The sequence below is a fragment of the Hippoglossus stenolepis genome, chromosome 10 (assembly GCF_022539355.2).
Source record: "Hippoglossus stenolepis isolate QCI-W04-F060 chromosome 10, HSTE1.2, whole genome shotgun sequence".
Lineage (NCBI taxonomy): Eukaryota > Metazoa > Chordata > Actinopteri > Pleuronectiformes > Pleuronectidae > Hippoglossus > Hippoglossus stenolepis.
In genome coordinates this window covers 10,729,892-10,750,809 of record NC_061492.1, presented here as the reverse complement: position 1 = coordinate 10,750,809, position 20,918 = coordinate 10,729,892, and the positions used below count along the sequence as shown (strand labels likewise).

Below are 20,918 nucleotides of genomic sequence, written 5' to 3'. Positions count from 1 at the left end.
ACTGTTGGTTTGTGGTTAGTGTTCAAACTTGGCTGCAACATTCAGCCGGCCAGCGTCAGCGTCAGCAGCAGCATCAGCATCAGCATCAGAGGCAACAACGATACACACATGAGAGCTGGAGCAGAGAGAAAAATATGAAAAAGATATATATTGGCAAAACTGCCCTTAAAACCCAGAGAAATGGTTGCAAACATCAGAAAAGAAGGTGAGTCAAACTGGGGATTTTATTTCAAACATCAGCCTCATTATTGGGGAATTCATCACATTCAGTTTGACTAATGAAAATGGATTCTCATCGGGAGATCATGGCCATTAAAAAGCTATTTAAAACATAATGTGGCATGCATTCATTACCATCATTCATCTTCGTATCTCTCTCGTCATGTATCAGCTGACATCTACATCAAAGTTAACTCCGCACTGAATTTTGATACCCTAAAAAAAAAAATCAATCGCTGTGTTCTCAGACCTAATTAAACTGGCTTTACTTAGCGATAAGAGCCCAGAGCAATTTTCACATGCACGTACAATAGCTCCAACAGCTCTCTGGACCTCTGCCATGTGACTTTACAACATCATTTGCGGCTGTTAGACAACAGAGAGGTTGTAAAGATTTTGTTGAGTTGTAACGCCAGGCGAGTGGAGTGTGCTAAAGCTTATCTATCTGGAAATCTGTCTGGAAATTGAGAAGCCTATCAAGAAATCGAGAAATTTACCAGATTCTTGTATGACTGGGCAGGAATAGCAGACTATGGAATAAATTGGCAGTTGTAGGCTATGAGTACTAGAGTGTTGCACAAGCCACAAGTAAGAGAATTTGATGTCCTGTCTGAACAAGCAACACACATAATTGCTCATGTATCTTAACTCCGACTCCTCACTCAGAGGAATAATTGATTATTTAGAAAATACACATATTCAGTTTCTTGCTGACAGTTAGATGATTGATTTCTTGATTCTGGAAGCTATTAGTTTAGCTTAGCATAACGGCTACTGATCGTAGACTCCTGGTCTGAAAAGTGAAGCCAATGCGGGAGAGTGTGAAAACTCTCTCGAGTGACAGAGGGCGACTCCACTGGTTGCAAAAAGAAGTCAGTTTCTACAGAAGTCTTTGAGTGTGTTCCTACTTCTCATTTGATAATGATAATTATGTTTAATAGACTAATAGACGATTTACATTGGGACATGGATACCATGTGATTGACAGCTAGTGCAGTCCAATGGCTGAAGGTTGCAGGTGTAGGTGGGCGTGCAGTATCACTGAGCTCCCAGTACTCTCAACACAACGGCTAAACTCTGCCTACCAACACCTGTAAAGCTTACTGTGCTTAATCTGCTTGATGTGGAGATATCAAACTGAGTGTCAGAACATTGGTCCATTACCCCCCGCCCCCCTCCCATGTATTGACTATGACTGTGGAAAACATATCCTCCTTCTTTGGTGCCAGCTTCCTAATTGAGGCTCTGGGCTGAGGTGAACATGGAGGTGCTCTCGCTGTGCCTGCTAGACAGCAGCACTGAGCCATCCACGCATCCATCAGTCTGGCAAAATGCTAAATATACCAGAGCACACAATGCCCCTGCTCGCCGTCTCTCACCTTTCATTACCTCATCCATTCCTTCAGTGAAGCCTGTCAGTGTGTGTTCATCCCCCACGCTCAAACATGCTTCAACCGCACAACCAAAATATTGCTGTGTGGTAATTTGTTATTGGTGATGGTGGTGGTGTTGAAACTGTGCTACTCTGGCCTCTCAACCTTTCATCCTCTTTCTGCTTCTCCCTCTTCTAAAGCTCGCTCATACACAAAGATGTGGTCCATTGTCGTTCTCTCATTCTCCTATTTCCACCTCTACTTCAATGAATAACCCACGGTCTGCATCTGGGGGCAAAAGAACCCTTTCCTTTTCTTTCAGAGGTTTTGATGGGGTGGGCTGTATAAACCAATTCACCATTACACCGATGGGAGCTTCTCTCCCAGCTCTGCTCCCTCCCTGTGAATGGGACATGATTTGTATTCCTCCTCCATCCATCTCCTCCTCCCCATCGGCCCCACAGCCTTCCCCCTGCCTGGGACCTCCCTCGCTCCAAACTGAATTACACTCCAGCTACTTCATCCCTTTCCCTCCCTCCCTCTCAAACACATGCACACTTCATTTTTCACTCTATTGCCTATTTGTTTTCTCCCTCCCTCTCTCTGCTCGGCTCTATAAGTCTGACAAACTTTGGTAACATCATCCGTGTGCTTGTTTCGTATCCAATCCTGTGTTCTAAACTCCGTCTCTACTCTCTGTTCAGCTCATTACACGACCACAAGGACGACCTCCGTAAACGCCTGTCGTACACAACCCACAAACTAGAAATGGTGGAATCGGAGTTTGACTCAACTCGGCAGTACCTGGAGACGGAGCTGCGCCGGGCCCAGGAGGAGCTGGAGAAGTTCACAGAGAAATTACGCAGGTGTGTGTGTGTGTGTGTGCGTGTGTTTGCACATGACTCAGTGGGCTGGTTTTGTTTGCATGTGCTGTGAAGATCATCAGATCTGTAAATCTTCCCCATTAATAACAGGGACCCCAACAAAGTTGTGCTGCGATGTTGAGGAAGTTTAGATTAGGTGAAAGATAAATAGTGGTTTCAAATGCTTTGACATTTAAAAGCTGCGACAGCTCAACGGCAACATTAATGCTTTTGTTTACTTGAAGGTTTGTTTTTCAACCACATTTTAAAGCTAAAGTGTTTATTCGAGACAATATGCCATCTGAGTAATTGTTAAAACAGGGATGATGGTGCAGACAACCTCCACAGTGGCATTCAAGGTTCTGTACTTGTTTGGATTCATGATAAGGAGGAGAAATAGTTTTATTAGGAGAATCATTAGTTTGTATTAAGTTATAGTTTGCAGCTTATGTGTTTTCAAGGAATTATGATTCAAAGCCTTTTTAATCAACCCTAACTACCATCTCTGACCATAACCATGTGTTATCACACCTTGACCACACCGTACCATAATTTACCATCTTGACCATGTTGACCTTTTACTTTTCCATCTATCATCACGATGAGCCATGTTGTTATTGAAAAAAGAATGCATCATTTTAATTGTAGTCATCTAAGGACTTCACTACACTGTATGGCAATGAGTGAAATGTGGCCTCTTGCCAATGATACTTAAGGACAATATGTTTTTAAGAAAAACTCATTTTAGCATTTTATCATCTTTCATAACTTTGAAATTATTCTTAATTTATTATAGTAATAGATAGTTGAGTGGCCTCCAGATACCAGTTTTAATTTAGTGTGATGATAAACTTACAGCAAATGCTTCAAACCGACAGACCCGTGTTCTCTCCCTGGTCATGTTATAAATAAACGTGATAATTCTAATGGTTAAATAAACTTGAAACTCTTCTTTGAATCTTTGGACAAAAACTTTGAAACTTAGAGAGCAGAAGTTTGGAGCATTTTTAGATGTGCCCAGGAGACTTTCTCACCCTGAGATTGATCCTCAAGCTGTTCTCAAATCCCGTCCCTCTCTTTGTTTTGATTGGCAGAGCCCAACCCCTGCTCTCTGCCTAATTTTAACCCTCTGAATGATGATTGTTGTTCGACTGAAGTGCTGATTAACTGAAACATATGTTGTCATTTGCATTTTTAACACTTTCTTTCTTTTTTCTGTTCTTCTAGGATCCAGAGTAGTTATGCAGCTCTGCAGAGGATCAATCAGGATTTGGAGGACAAGATGCACAGGACGGTAAGAGAGTCTCGCTGAAGTGTTTTAAATACATATCATTACAAATCAGTGTCAACATGTTGCCTGTCACAAACTCAAACAAACATATGTCTTGATTTGTAAAGTGATGGTGAAGGGAAACCCTTAAAACAACTTTGTCAATTTGTCAAGTTTATTTTTATTTTTTTTCAAATACAGTGATCATAATGAACAATATGAGGATGAGCTATGGTCTCACACATACCAGGACGTTTACTCTCCCTGCTCTCTCTCTCTCTCTCTCTCTCTCTCTCTCTCTCTCTCTCTCACTCTCTCACTCTCTCACTCTCTCTCCATCTCTTGTCTGAGAGATGAGAAACGCACTATGATCGATCTGAACACACCTGTTTAGCAGCAGAACCACTCTCATCTCTCTCAGAGCAATTACATGATCACAGGCAGGGAGCACAATCAATGTCCAAAGTAATTGGTCTTTTCTGCCACGCAGCCCTGTTAGAAAACTATTACAACTAACTGCTGTTCTGATCACCTCAGCAGCGGCTGTCCAATCACATCAGGTTGAGAGGTTCCCTGAGAGTTACCCCCCCCCTCACAGCCTCAGGTTAAGGACTCATCAGCCAGAATCTGTGAAGATGTGCCGGCTGTGCAGCGACGGCCAACCTTCTGACTTACACTATCTTGATTAAAGTGGATCTTAATCTCATCAGAAGTTTGATCCACGGAGCTTGTCGTCTCAGCACACACACTGATGGAAGAAGAGTGTAAAGATAATAGAGAGCAAGCTGTCAGTTGCTCGAGTATTGACTCATTGTGCGATGAATGCATTCCTGTATTCAGCAGATTTTCATGGTGCTTATTACTTTCTTGTCTGTTTCTATTTAAAGCGGCAGGAGTCATTTTACATTTTAGGATACTTGCATATTTATATGTTAAGTATGGATGTGGCACTACTTTTTGACGAACAACAGTTTGTCCTGCTGGTTGCATTGTGACATTACAGTGACTAGTCTGTCTGGAATGGGCTGTTTGCTTGGCTGTGGTGATGCTGGTTGCTGCTCTCTCTCTGAAACTGTCTAAGTAACCTGCAGTAATTGAGTCACAGCAAGTAAAGGCCGACTTCAGGACTCAGTCCACTGAACCATGAAGCTGCACCACTGCTGCTGCACAAAGAGCTGCTCACCTGTTTATTCAAAGTGCTGTGAAGCTTGACTCAGTACACGGAACCCTGAGCGGAGAATTAGTTGTTGTTGCCGTTGTTGTGAACAATGACGTCACTTATGCTGCCATTGCTACAGAACACCGGTCGCCTGTTTATTCCAGGTTTATTAACACAGAATAGATCACATGTCTAAGGAATCATCACCAGATTCCTCACCAAGAAATACAACAACTTACGCCACATGAAACCTCAATTGTTTTTACTCCTATATTTGTCTATATAATATAATTTCACAAATCTGGAAATAGTGTGCTCTTTATTTAGCGAGGTGGAAAAAATGTGGAAGGAAGGGTGATGGACGGGCAGCTTCTCAAAGACCAGCAACGTATTTGCCAAACCAAAGAGAGTTGTTGTTTTTTAAAGCATTTTTCCGACTTTTTGAACTCATTGTCACTCATCAAGAGTTTATTCCCTTCATGGCAGCAATACACATCAAAGGAAACATCTGTAGGTTAAACTGGGTTTCCTAAATACTCTTAGTGCTGTTAACAGTGATATAAACTAAGTTACAAGTCTACAGTCTACAATGACTGTAAAAAAAAATCTATAACCCAACATTGTGTGCTTGTGCTGGTGTTTGGCTCTTTTTACAGAAAAACTCTTATTTTCAGGTCAGGACGTTATTTTTAGAAATCCAGATATTTTTAGAATTCCAAAAGTGATCCCTAAGACATCACTATGAGTAGTTTGTAGGCAGACGCTGCTGCGAATGCCCAGGGAGTGAACTCGTGCATGCAAGTGAACCAGTGAGGTGTGAAAATTGTAATAAATCAACCCGGACATGGAATACAGTATTATATTGTACATCCAGACGACAGCCATTCACAACACCATCTGTCTTACGGTATTTGCCGCCTATTATTTGTGATGTTCCAATGTAATCCTTCTTGCTTTGTCATATCCTGAGCAGACAGAGAGCCTGGAATATCTCCCCCCACGGCTCATTCCTCTTATATGCTACACGCATACATCAATGTGAAAACTGGTAGCTTTTCAAAAGGGATTGTCTGTCTAGCAGAGTCTCTGTGAAGCAAATCGGTCTTCATGGCTTCAGAAAGTATGCTTTTTTTTACTTTTTGGAGGCAGGCCTCATTGGGATTGCCATTTCTTTTGATGTCATGTCATGCAATGGCATTTCAAGTGGAGGGTGGGGGTGTGGGGGGGTATGTTCCTTTGTAGAAGACAGTACAGGCAGTCAGGCAGTGACAAAGGCAGCTTCAATCAAGTCTGACGCGTAATTAAAGGTTCTGAGGGGCCTGGACCGTCAAGGTCAACGGGAAAACAGGGAAGAATAAACCTGTTTCATAAAGAGCAGAGCCAGAGATTAACAACGGGAAGAGCTGACAAGATGCGTGTTGTGATGACATTGAAGTACTCGCAGTCAGCATGGATCTGATCTGCAGATAAACTGTGCAGCAGATGAAGCAGTCGGCACAGACAGAATAAAACGTTATCTGACTTGTAGCTTGTAGCTTTTTTGTTCCAAACAGACGGAATCAGAATAGAGGAAACATCAAGGATTCATACCGAGCACTGACTGCAAGAAAGCTTAATTAACTACTAAAAATGTCAACTACAAATTTGATTGTATTTATTCAATGACTCATTTATGTTTGATATGATCTTTATCTGTTTTTTAACAAGATGTCACACTGTGGTTCTTCAGCGGTGGAGGAGCTGTCCGTGGTGCTGAAAGCCTTTGTTTTTCTGAAGCCTCGTTACAATCTGTCTTGTGCAGGGTCAGTGAACTAACAGCCGCCCCGGAACAGGCAGGAAATCAAAGTCTTGCCCAGTGACTGCCCTCTTAACAGGGATAAGGTCCCATTCACCAGCAGCCGTCCACCACTAACCACAGACCTGTTCATATTCAGGAGTTGTTCTCATGAACCTAGGCAACTGGACTTGGTTGTGTTTCTTGAAGACGTTGATTAATTGATTTCAGTTTCATACTATTTTTTTTCACCACTTTTGTTGAATTTTTAACTTGTTTTTTTTTTATCTGGTGAATCCCATTCAGATTGATATAACTACATCATTTCATAATTATAACAAAAGGATTCACTAAGACATAATAGAAGGAAAGATATGCAAAAACAACACGATGATCAGTATAAATAACAAAGTAGTCATCAGTCTGGTAAACCAGCCTATTTTCAAACATTGAGATTTATGACTTGTTCCTGTTCCTCGGGGGCTAGAAAGTGGAAACTGTTACAGAACTGACTATTAGTCTGAATAAAGAAGCTATTTTAAGACGCCACTCTCGATTCTAACTTGTGATAATGGGCATCTGTCATTGGGCATTATTTTTCTATATTGTACAGACTAAATCATTTCTCCTTTGAAAGACTGATCAATTGGCTAATCAATAATGAAATATGACTGCTAGTGGCAGCCCTCCTCTAAGCATCCTGGAGTGCATTATATGATCCTGTTATATGAATCTATTGCCTGTCATAACCAATACTGAACTATTGATGTTTATTTATAAAGCACAGTGGCTCAGTCTCTGATCTGTTCTTTTTATAAAGAAAAGCATTAAATGATCAATATTGTTCGATCCAGGATCAATGCCTTTGAGCTGCTCAGTTTCATGGATGATAATATCAGTCCAGTAAGTGTTTGTAAGGCTGACATCTTAGTCTGAAACACGGAGACGTGAATACGCTGGTGAGAAAAACAGAGGAGAAATAAACAGAATATGGAGGTTTACGCTCATAAATACTGTATGTGTCGTTCTGTTAGAAATATGTGGTCGGGGAACAGAGTAGTCATGGAAACCTGAGGTAGGGAGGCATTTGTTGTTGTTTTGAAGTCACAGATTCCCCAAAGAAGGACAGACCAAATAGCAAATGATCTCTTCTCCGTCTATGCTCATCTTTGTTTACCAGTGTGAGATGTGTGAGGGGAAGAACAACCTTGGTGGGGAATGAGAAACGTGTCAGAGGGCCGTCTGTGTGTCCGTGTTAATGTGTCGCTCTGTGATTGTACCTGTACGTGTGGTTCACTGCTCTTCAGTGAGCAGCAGCGAGGCCGGCCCGCAGCGCACTAATTACTTCCATTCACGCTACAGTCGTAAATCATAACCGTGTGTGAAAACTACACACAGGACAGAAGCAGCAAAGTGAAAGCAGGCAGATGTAAATACCCCTAATTATTAACTCCCCGTGTTAATGTTGTATAATATAGTATTTTACTCACAAATTCCATATCTTACCAGACATTTATCCTTTCATTTTAGTACATGCTATAGCTGGTGTGGCAGTCAGTAGAGCGCATACCTCCCTGATCTGGATCTGCAACAAAATGTCTCATACCACATCATTCCTGCAAGTTTATTGATACTTTTCCAGTAGTTTTTGTGGAATCCTGCTAATTTACAGACAAACACAGATTAAAAACCTAACCTACTAACACTTATTGTCATTGTGACCATATCCTAATATAGTTTACTGCTCTGTGTCATATACTGCATATACAAAAAAACTATTATAAACACATTAATGATCCACACTGTTGTACAAGGTTCCTTCATGATCCTACTCAACAGAGCGACACATATGTGTTAATCAACAGCAATAAATAGTCCCCAACAAAAGTTTGAGTAACGTTAGCAATGCCCCGATGTTTTCAATAACTATCAAGCCTATTTTTTTACTTGACCCAATGGGCAAAGTGTTACAAGCAGAGTAGATAATTCAGAAAATGTTTACAAAGTAGTTTAACTAATAAAGATAACACACTTCTGTTTTGGGTATTTCTATAATATTTTTGACAATGAGGTAAAATAAAGAAACATAGGCTGTTTCTGAAATCCCTCACTAATCACTCTTCAATTCACTATAACGTTTTGCAGCGCTGTCCGAATTTCGTATACCCTATGTAATGCGCTCATTGTTTCCCACAATGCATCGTAAAAGTAGCGTTCAACCAATTGTCAATAACCAAGCAATACATACCATCGTGCATTGTTCTCATGGCATAATAAAAGGAGGAAAGATGGCAGAGACGGAAGGAGAGAGGGCAGCACGTCTCAGCACGTCTCAGCACGTCTCAGCACGTCTCAGCCTTCTCTCTCTGGCGATTCTACTCCTCCTTATGCTCATCAAATGTATCTGAATTATCATGAAGACCGATTTTAATCACATTTAATATTTCCTATGGGGTAGTAAGTTCTTTTATGAGCAGCACAGGACAAACCAGAGTGGTTGTGTTAAAATATGTAATAAGAGCAGAGCAGAGAAGCAACAAGTTTATTTCTACATTTAAAGATGGTCAATCAACATGTTTTTCACCTAAAAGTATTAATACTCAAGTGTAAAAAAAACTAAAATTACTGTGAGATTTTCTACTGGGCCGATGCTGTTGTTGTTGTACGTCACAATCCTGCAACAGCGACCTAATTACTGACGCAGAGAAAATGCACCGAGTATTGTCTCTAAGCTTTTTTTTATTTTTTGCCGATGATCCCACTATATAGTCCTCTTCTACATTCTACATTCAAGTCCCTATGTAGTGAAGTTGGGGTCAGTGGATTCTGGACACAGCCAGTCGATGGCCATGTTTGCTTCCAAAGCTTTTTGGAAATAGATCATCATTTAAAAAAAGAATATACAATTACTATTGTCTGTGTTATTTCCAACAAAAATCACTGACCTCAAGAAAAAGCCTCATTAGGTGGAGCACATATTGATCATGATCGATTACATATTGTGCAGCGAGGTTTACAGTATGTTTGTCCAGTTGATAATCACACTGATCCTATTGGCTCTGAAAGGTAAAAATCAACTTACTCTGTTTGGAAAATGATCACCACTTTTTATGAGACACAGTGCATGTGATTTATAAACCATCAGAATAGTCCTGGCTGAGAGACATTTAATTACAAACTGACATTGTTAGCATCACATGGGAAGTTATATGTGGATAAAACAATACAATACTGTGTCTGCTGATCAACTGAAAACTGCTGTTCACTGGACTCAGAATCTGCTTTGTTCGGGGGTTGAGAAAATCTGATTTGTTATTTTTCTTGTTTTTTCTTGCCCCCAAAAATAAGACAGTATTTAGCTGGAGTGAAGCGTTTCTGCTCTCTGCTCTAAACCCACGTTTGCAGTAATTGCATCTCATGGGATTCAGGCTTCATTTGTCCAGTGAGGAGGCAGAATCTCCTGCAGAATATACCTAAATGAAAACCAGGGCGTCTCGGAGAAACCAACACATTTTTCAGTTTTCAATTATACAAATATGTAATTGAAACAAGCTCTTCGGGTTTTGTGTTTTGTTGTTAGTGTTTTAGTCCATCACATATTTGCGTTACAGAGAAGTAAACTTTGTTCTCTGAGTCCGATTCAAAGGTGTGTTCACTCTTCAGGTTTACCTTCACTAAGACACGTGGACATGAAGACGGTCACAGAGGCAGCAGTGAGTCTCTGATGAACAATATCCTCCTCCCCAGGGTCGATCTCCTTAAGATATGATAGTTGTAATTTGCATATTAATTTTACTTGATGCTGTTCTGTTCACCAACTGATAAGAACGTCTTGGTGACAGCCTGTGTATCCGACACAATGTGACTGAAGGAGAAAAAAAACTGTGTGCATTGTGATTCCTCCGCTGTCCATATAACGCTGTAATTAAAATTACACTTCCTCCCTCGCTCCACCATCCAGCACACGATCGTGTTCATCTCATCAAGCCCATTTAAATTTCCCTCTGTTCATTTTAAATCAATAGGTCGACAGTTTTGCCTCTAATCATGTGCAAAAGGAGAATCAGCGCGTTAGAGAATCCGAGCAATTACTTGATATTTGAAAGTTATCAGAGTCAGAGGGTGGAAAGAAGAAAAAAAGATTTTTACACTTGACTTCAAAGTGGTAGATTCATGTAAAAGATGTACAATACTGGTTTCACGTTTTTACATGTGTAAATCACTTCAAATTTGAAAGACTTTTATCACAAGAGACATGTTAGATGATAGATTAATCAGATATTTTGGGTCTGAGATAAAGAAGGAAACAGACACTGTCGTGCTTGTTTCTCATATTAAAGCTACTCTAGTTAAATCAATACAATATATACTCCTATTACAACTTGTACAAATTCCTTCGCCTCATTAATAATATTAATAAGTTAATTTCTGTTGTTAATCACAAAAAAGTGGCCAAAGAACTCAAACATATATTCAAAGAAACATTAAAAGAGATTTTAAAGCTGCACTTATCAATATTTTTTATTAATGCTTATTCAATGACGATGTGTGATATGAAAGAGGTCGTTCATGTTGACAAACCCAAGACTTACACCCCTCAGTTCTCCAGATCTGCGTTTTTTTATTATCACGTTTTAGTTCATTGTTTAGATTTTATAGCCTGCACTCTCATCACTGTCACTTTTTCAAATGCAGCAAACTGTTTGTCTTACTCACAGTTGGCTGCTGCCCTGCACTGAGCTGCTGGTGAACAGCATTAAGTGTTAAAGAGCCAGATATTTCCTCTCAGGAGGTGATAAAAAACTAAAAGCAGAGCTAAAAAGAAAAGTGAATATTTGGTTTATTGTCACAATCACAACTCCACACTTTCCACATGTCTGCTTGAGATCGTAATAGCAACACGTTAGCTAATCTCAATTTCTCTACAGTGATAATCTGCCAATGATGTATTTAAAGTTTGTTACACTGCCCCCAAGTGTCCAAAAAAATGACTTTGACGCAGGTTTATGTAAAATTCCAAATTTGTCTTGTATTTGAGTATTTAAACATAGTGGTGTTGCTATATTTACTCCAGTAAAGGAGCTGCATCCCTCCTCCCCCATTTCGTGAATCTACTAATAGGGTAAAATAAGAACCAGTAAAGTGGTGGCGTTGTGGTTAGCAGCTTTGCCAGCAGGTGTGAGTGTGACTGGTGATGGTTGTTTGTCTTGTGTGTGTCGGTTGTGTGATAATCTGGTGACCAGTTCAGGATGTACTCGCCTCCTGCCCAATGTCAGGTCGGATTGGCTCCACCTCCCCCAGTGACCCTCAAAGGATAAGCGTAATAGATAATGGGTGGATGTTAAAACACCTAAAATAGCAAAATTGACTCGAAAGACGGATCAGGGAGCAATTACATATTTAAAATTACAACATCCTGATGTGGACGTCTGCACAGTCAGCATCACAAAAGTACAAATAGAAATCCGGTGTAATGAGTGGAGAAAGAGCGCCACAGAGCCGCGTGTCTCGACGGCTGATTAATGAGACTATAACAGAATTAGATTTGAATATCAAAGCTGGCCTATTGCTTAAAGTGACATTAATTGCCACCTTTCATATTGGCTATGCGCCCCTGTATTTCAAAACAATCACCGCCATTGAGAAGAGAGAGGAGTGGGAGGCCAAGCCGTGCGCTCAGAGCTGTATCATTTGTCAGCTGCTGCTGTGTGGCAGGTTTCACAATTACTGCCGTGCGTGTGTGTGTGTGTGGGAGAGAGAGAGAGAGAGAGAGAGAGAGAGATTGAGAAACTCAAAAATAACTAGGGCTACGTTGTAGCACTGAACGGGCCCGAGCACACGCAACTCGGGACCTGTTGGTGGAGAGAGCGATCCGTGACCGGGCACATGGCTCCGCGTTGCATGTGTTTTGCACACTGCGGGAAGGATAAACGCTTCACTTCCTGCGTCTGTCACGCGACGTCGATCCTTGTCTACTAATTGCGCATTACGGTCCACGCAATCAATTGCAGATCACACGGTGAGAATTACATGTAAATCGAATGATAGTTGTAAAACAAAGCTTACTTCCTGTTGCCAGTAGGTGGCTCCATCACTATTATTACATACAGACATATAGATCTGTTGAAGTAGGGGCTCTGCTGTAGCGTGAGCAATTTTGTTTCAATTGGACAATGTTAGCACAACTGAATATTCACACTGATCAGTATGACCCTGCACTAATATTAATATATGAATATACGAAAATCCGTCCGTCTGTCCGTCCCAAAAAAAAAAAAATACGGACAGACAGACGGCCGAAAAAAAATAAAATCCGTCCGTCTGTCCGTCCCAACAAAAATTAAAAATATGGACAGACAGACGGACGAAATCTGTCCGTCTGTCCGTCCCCAAAAATAAAAAAATACGGACAGACAGACGGACGAAAAAAATTAAAAAAATTTACAAAATAAACCGTCCGTCTGTCCGTCCCCATAAAAAAAGACAGACGGACGATTAAAAGTCCGTCTGTCCGTCCCCAAAAATAAAAAAATACGGACAGACAGACGGATGATGAAAATAAAATCCGTCCGTCTGTCCGTCCCAAAAAAAAAGATACGGACAGACGGACGAATACATCCGTCTGTCCGTCCCCAAAATAAAAAAATACGGACAGACAGACGGACGAAAAAAATTAAAAAATTAAAAATTAACCATCCGTCTGTCCGTCCCCAAAAATAAAAAATAATGGACAGACAGACGGACGTAAAAAAATTCAAAAATTAAATTCATCCGTCTGTCCGTCCCCAAAAAAAAATACGGACAGACAGACGGATGAATTTATCCGTCTGTCCGTCCTCACAAAAAAAAATACGGACAGACAGACGGATAAAAAATAGTCCATCCGTCTGTCCGTCCCAAAAAAAAATTACGGACAGACAGACGATAGGTCCATCCGTCTGTCCGTCCCCAAAAATAAAAAAAATGGACAGACAGACGGACGAAAAATTCAAAAATTCTAATCTGTCCGTCTGTCCGTCCACAATACAAAAAATACGGACAGACAGACGGACGAAAATTCGTCCGTCTGTCCGTCCCCAAAAAATAAAAAAATACGGACAGACAGACGGACGGTGAATAATCTGTCCGTCTGTCCGTCCCAAAAAAAAAATACGGACAGACAGACGGATTAAAATCTCCCTCTGTCCGTCCCCAAAAAATAAAAAAAATACGGACAGACAGACGGAAAAAAATTCAAAAATTCAAAATTCCGTCCGTCCGTCCGTCCCAAAAAAAAATAATACGGACAGACAGATGGACGAAAATCCAGTCTGTCCCCCAAAAATAAAAAAATACGGACAGACAGACGGATGGAAAAAATTAGTCCGTCTGTCCGTCCCAAAAAAAAAAATACGGACAGACAGACGGAATTAGCCTGTCCGTCTGTCCGCCCCAAAAAATAAAAAAATACGGACAGACAGACGGACGAAAATCCGTCCGTCTGTCCGTCCCAAAAAAAAAAAAAAATACGGACAGACAGACGGAAAAATAAAAAAAAAAAATTAAATCCGTCCGTCTGTCCCCGTCCCAAAAAAAAATTTTTATTACGACAGACAGACGGACAATTATCCGTCTGTCCGTCCCCAAAAATAAAATAAATACGGACAGACAGACGGGCCGAAAAAATAAAAAAATTAAAAATAATTCGTCCGTCTGTCCGTCCCAAAAAAAAAAAATACGGACAGACAGACGGATAATCCGTCCGTCTGTCCGTCCCAAAAAATAAAAAATAGGACAGACAGACGGACGAAAATCCATTCCGTCCGTCCGTCAAAAAATACGGACAGACAGACGGACGAAAATCTGTCCGTCTGTCCGTCCCCAAAAATTAAAAAAATACGGACAGACAGACGGACGAAAATGGTCCGTCTGTCCGTCCTCAAAAAAAAAAAAATACGGACAGACAGACGGATGAAAAAATAAAAAATAAAAAAATAATCAATCCGTCTGTTCGTCTGTGTCAAAATTTTTATATGGACAGACAGACGGACAAAATCACGTCCGTCTGTCCGTCCCCAAAAATAAAAATAAATACGGACAGACAGACGACGGAAAAACAAAAATTAAAAAAATACCGTCCGTCTGTCCGTCCCTAAAAAAAAAAATATAGAAGGCGGACGAAAATCCGTCCGTCTGTCCGCCTCCCAAAAAATACGGACAGACAGACTTAAAATAAAATCCGTCCGTCTGTCCGCCTCAAAAAATACAGACAGACAGACGCGAGAAAATTCCGTCTGTCTGTCCGTCCCTCAATAAAACAAAATACGGACAGACAGACGGACGAAAAAAAATTAAAAAAATTAAAAAAATTAAATCCGTCCGTCTGTCCGTCCCAAAAAAAAATTTTTAATACGGACAGACAGACGGACGAAAATCTGTCACCACTTGGTCTGTCACCACTTTCTAATTTTCTGCAAAGTTTGGTAAGAATTTGAGCATGTTAAAGCCCTCAAAAAGCCAATTCATTTTGGTCATAATAATAATAATAATAATCCTTACAATTTCAATAGGGCCTCCCACCATTCGGTGCTCGGGCCCTAATAATCTCTTAGCCAACAGAACCCATTACTGGCCCCTAGAGGCTGCAATGTTAACTGCAGAGTGCAATATGAAAGTGATGGGAAACAAAATAAACAAAATAATGACGTCTCAAGAAAATCTATCGCAGCTTTAAAGCTTCAATATATTACAGTAACCGGATTTAAGAACATTTTATTTGCCGTATACTTTGACTTTTATGTTTGGTCCATGTCCAATTCACTAACATGGAGGAGGCGGGATTTATGCTTTACACTGCAGCCAGCCAGCAGGAGGCAATGGAGATGCTTTGGCCTCACTTTTGAGGAACTGTCTTGTCGTCCGTGTTCATGTGTAATTGATGGTGTAGTTTCTCCTCCACATTTGGGCTGATTGTCGTGGATGAAAGGTCAGGGCCATCCAAATCATTACAGGAACGTCTGAGCAGAAGCTGCTGAGATAAATGAGATAAATGTGGACACACAGAAAGACCGACGGCCAGACGTCAACATCACCAGGCGCGGATCTGAAATGTCACTGCAGCACAGTCATTTTACATTCCTTTGACAGTAATCACTGAAAATGGAACGAGTTCTTCTTCATTTGTCTTTTCTCTCCTCCTCATTTTTCTCCCTCTTTCCTCTCTCCCCCTCCACTTTTCTTCCTCCTACTCCCAGAGTAATTGATATGATATGAACTCTGGCAAGTGTAATCTTCTTTTAATTAAGACCTGCTGCTGGCACTGGCTTCAGCCTGATAGTAACTTACAGCTCTCTTCCTCTCATTTTTCTTCCCCCTCTATATCATCTTATTTTTCCTCTGTTGCTCCTCCAACTCTGACTCCCTCTTCCTTCGCTTGTTATCTCAACACTCAACTCTTTCCTCTAACACCGTTCCCCTCTTCTTATCGCCTATTCTGTCTACCGCTGTCATCCTTTGTTTTTATTTCTCTGATGTCTCCTCTCCCTTGCTGATTCTACCTTTCTTTTTCTTTTCGCTGCAGACCCAGCACCACGAGGAGGAGAAGAGAGCCCTCAGCCGGGAGATCATCGTCCTCAACAACCACCTCATGGAGGCGAAGATCACCATTAATAAACTCAGAGAGGACAATGTGAGTTCTCAGCGCTGCGTCGTGTAATAATTGCCCCCACTGACAAGTGTGCAATAAGTTTGTAGTAACTCAGTTTTACGTGAAGCATTACTCATACTGCCAACAGATATTATATGATACAATTCATCATTTAAGTGTCTAAAAACAACTATACCTATGTTATAAATCTTTTTGACTCGAGTATTTGCATTATCCAAACTTTTTCTAATAATATTCAAACTCAGAGAAATCAATTTTATTCAAGGGAACAGGATGTGTCATATTTATCGCCTTTTACCAGTTAGCTTGTGTTTCCCTTCCCGTTTGTATTGGTCAGTGGTAATGGATCATGATTATTCATTGCCATTTTCTGCGCGTGGCTGAAGCTCTCCCAGTAAAGCACAAGCGGTAAAGGTCATGAAGACAACAACTCCCATGATGCCACGCTGCGTCACGCCATCATCGAACAAGGTCTTTTGATAGAGACCTCTAGCGGCCGAAGTTACATATTGTAGGTTTAAGCAGCAGCCTGGGGCATTAGAGCTGGGATTGTTAATCCTAGAAAAGGTAGCAAGAGCTGCCCACACTTTGAAAATGTGCAACCGATACATCCCATCTCCTCCCATCGGCCGTTTCTTCAAAGCTACACCCCCAAAAACACATGAACGTGCACTGACTGGCAACTGCTAGAGGCTGAGTTTATTGCAGGAAATAAGAAACAACCAAACCTACCTTTAAGAGCCACAGAAATCTGGGGCCGTGGGAAGTTGCTTTCCTTGCTTGGTCAGTAACCCGGCTCCATCAGCACAAACAAACACTTGGCTCGCAAGTCTGAAGTGACAGCTCTTCAAAAAGCTGTTTGTCCTGATAGAAACACGTTCTCCTGCCACATTGGCAGCAGCCTGTGTGAACCAAATCTTGCCAAAAGTCTCATATCGACCGTGTTTCTGCAACATCCTGGATATTTGTGCATCACGGAGCCACAGCAGATAGAGGAATTAGCTCTAAGCCACTGGGTGTTTTATCGTGATTATCCTGAAATCAATGGGCATCCTCAGGGCTGCCACAATTTCGAGCCGGGGCCGTGTGGATCTCAGCTCAGGGGCCATGTGGCAATCTGCTGCCTCAATTTCTTTAGAGTGATTTTACTGATATTTCTACTGAGGGCTCCGGGTTAGGTTAGATTCTTGTCTCTAAGGCTACGGTGGTTTTTAGCCCATCTGAGCTATTGAGTATTTTGACAATCCCTCCAGATCCGTCCAGGCTGATTGGAGTCAAGGTTCATTCTGAGTGGGTGGAGAATTTGTCCCATCAGAGCGAGCAGCAGCGAAACAGGCGCGTTCTCCAGAGAGCAAGCTTTGACAAGCAAGCTTATAACATGAAGAAATCCAGTAACCTTTCCCATGTGTCATGCCTGAGATCCATGAGAAGTCAATACATCATATCACATTTAATGTAGGGCATTTGTGTTACGAAAGTCAATCAAATACATCAAAGACATTCAAAATGACCAAAAGGAGACACAAAATGACAAAAAATGCAAAATGACATAAAGGAAAAAGATTTTATTTACAGGAAATCATTTTATGTCTCTTCTAAGCTGAGTGCAGACATGCAAACATCTTCCTGAAATTTACCGGAGGGGTTGTACGTAAGAACACAACCATCCGAGTCTGTTGCTGCAGATATTTTCCGAAAACATTTCCTGCCAGCCCCCCAGCAAAATGTCCAACTGAGCCCAAAACAAACTGGAAAAACAAGAAGAATATGCCACATACATAGAAGAATATGTCAACTTGAAAACACCACAAGATTCGAGAGCTTTTGGTGATAAGGGGCTAATGATGGTGTCCATGTGCTATTAACAAAACCATGTGATCACGTTGTGTCTTGCCTCCTGCTCAGTCTACCAAGAGACACCATCCCTCACTTGAACGTTGTGTTCCTGTTGTTGTGAAAGCATCTGACCCGTAAAATCCCCTGCTGCGTTCTTCATATGTGAAAGACAATCTGTGGAGCTCATGTCTGAAAATGGCTTCAGTCAGGGTGATGATGAGGAGGAGGAGGAGTGTGGGGGCCTTGACGTGTGTGCTCAGGTGCCCATTGTCTCGATATCCATCCATGCTTATTACTACCTAATAGACTGCATAACAGAAAACTACATATAGTTACATACAGACGTCAAAATAACCAGCTCGCATCAAAGCTGATGTGTCTCCGTGGAGAAACGCACCAACGCAGCTGACGTTAACTCAGACATCGCTGAGGTCTCACAAGTCTTTTTGAACCATCCACAGAAACTACAGGGAGCACGAATGTCCCCTGGCTACAGACCGAAAAGAAATAAAGTGATTCAAAAAGCACTGGTGGGGGAGTTGAAACTGTCAAAGAGAAGGCTTTGATGTGATCGGAGGTATTGTCGGGAGGTGGCTCGCACTGACCTTTATATGTGCACGGATTGAACAAGGGGGAGAGGAAGGAAAAGAAACCAGCTAAACCGACTAACCACCCACACAAACACGTGCATGCACAGGACCACGGAAAACTACTAAACCAAGTATCTGTTCGGCCGGAAGAAATTTAACTAAAGATCTAAAAATCACCCGTTATGGGAACGTGCTCGGAGAGAAAGAGATAAATGACGCTGCAGCAGCTTCGTGGACTGGAGGGTGGAGATAAGTGAGCGCACTGTTTCAGACGACTCTGTTAAAATTAGCACAGACTGTGTAGACAGAAGATATATTACGAATGAGAAAGTTTGGTTATTAAGATGCAAACGCTTGATGTCAAGTGAAAAATACACGTTGACTAATTACTCTCGACCTGCTTCAATGGATGAATGTGTTCCGTCGATTTGACGGGCCACTAAATCAATGATTTTCATTCTCTGGTTGGTTAACAATGTTTTCAACTCCTCATACATTTATAAATCTCAAATAATTGTTACCCCAGTCATGCCAGGTTCCTTTTTTGTCTCTCCATGACCCATAATTCATTTATAAGAACCTCATAAATAGTAAATTGAGGTGATTTATTTTTAGACCTATTGTTGCTACTGCTCAGTTGTAGCATTACAGTGCTCGGCCCCGAAATAGTTTCCCCCACAAGTCCCGGATTATTACGCTATAATTAAACCACAATTAGAAGGGCTGTGCTATAAAGTGTTACAGATTTTCCCCAGGGGCTGCTCCGACATAATCCCCTCGGTCAAAAGCTTACTTCGACAATCAGGCTGCCAAAGTAAACAAGTTTGCAAAGCGCGATTTGAGTGATTTATCTTTTTTTTGCAGGACCTGTACAGGAAAGACTGCAACCTGGCCGCCCAGCTGCTGCAGTGCTCCAAGTCTCACTACAGAGCACACAAGATGTCTGAGGTGAGCTCCCCTGCACTGCTGCTGCATTAATGTGTCAGCTCAGATCTGTGCTGCAGCAAAAACACCTTGAATTGGGATTTAAAACCAAAATTCTCCATTAAAACGTTTTTTTTTCATGTTAAACGGACTCATTCCAGTATGATTAGACTCAATCTACTCGCATATCAAATTGGTGTATATAAGAAACCTTTCCTTGGGGAATACAAACATGTTTTTGACAATTTTTTAATTTAGGAAAATATATCAAACTCCTCAATGCATCAGTGTTAAATAATAAATAAATGGGATATAGTGTATAACAGAACATTTGTCTGATTTTAAACAGATTAAAAAATCTATTGATACAATAGATTCAATGACCAGGTTTCAATATCCAAGGTTCCGCATCTCTAGAGAATTTTATTTCTGACTGTTTGGCTTTTAAAATTGTTACGTTTGGAAATATAATTCAAAATCCCTGTTTTATGAAACCTATCCAAATAGTATAAAGTTTAATAGGGTGGGGGGGTTCCCTGCGGAAGTTGTACTCAAGACCTTATTATTTCTAAAACCCTGGCTGAAGACCAGAATCGATAAAACCACATCATCCATCACCGACCTTATGCTGCTTATAATAATGTATTATCCCTGTAATGGAGAGATGTTCCCTGCGTCGTGTCGCTGTACCATTTAAAGCCTGGCCGAGTGGTTTTCACAATAAGACACAGTGCTCATGCCTCCTCAGTCAGACTGATGAAGGTCTGCTGTCTGAAGTGCCATCTGTCTGCATCCTGGCTGCGCATATAATGAGAGAGGATGAATGGAGGCTGAACTGAAGTGACACCTGATGCACAAAAGAAGAAAAGTTATGTTATGAAACAGGGCTGATAATTGAAGTATTGAATACAGACACATTTATCAATCTGCATCGTTAAATATCCAGTAGTTATCAACAGGGATGAGATGAATCAGCTCAACTCGTTGGACGTATGAAGACATCATGTTTTATGCTTTTCTAATAATTCAGATTCTATTGAAACAAACACGATGATGAACATGAGGCAAGAAACTGAAGTAAACTGAACTAGAGCTAACTAGTTCAACACACCAGATAGAGTTTCTATCAACTCGTGGAATTTTAGCTTTAGATTTATCTTGCACTTACAGCTTGGCCTCATACAGAAACTAGAAGCAACAATGGTCTTTCAACTGATGAAACCATTCTGAAGAAATTATATTATGTCGTTTGTTTATGCATGTT

General features: G+C 41.0%; 1 protein-coding gene across 1 annotated transcript in view; it reads left to right on the top strand.

Moving 5' to 3' along the window:
- The window catches only part of LOC118116575, a 47,200-nt gene that overhangs the window by 20,643 nt on the left and 5,639 nt on the right, over positions 1-20,918 (top strand). The window contains exons 3-6 of the mRNA XM_035168350.2: positions 2,297-2,458; positions 3,683-3,749; positions 16,218-16,325; positions 19,595-19,678. Of these exons, the coding sequence (XP_035024241.2) occupies positions 2,297-2,458; positions 3,683-3,749; positions 16,218-16,325; positions 19,595-19,678 (421 nt within the window). The remainder of the gene's footprint in view (positions 1-2,296; positions 2,459-3,682; positions 3,750-16,217; positions 16,326-19,594; positions 19,679-20,918) is intronic.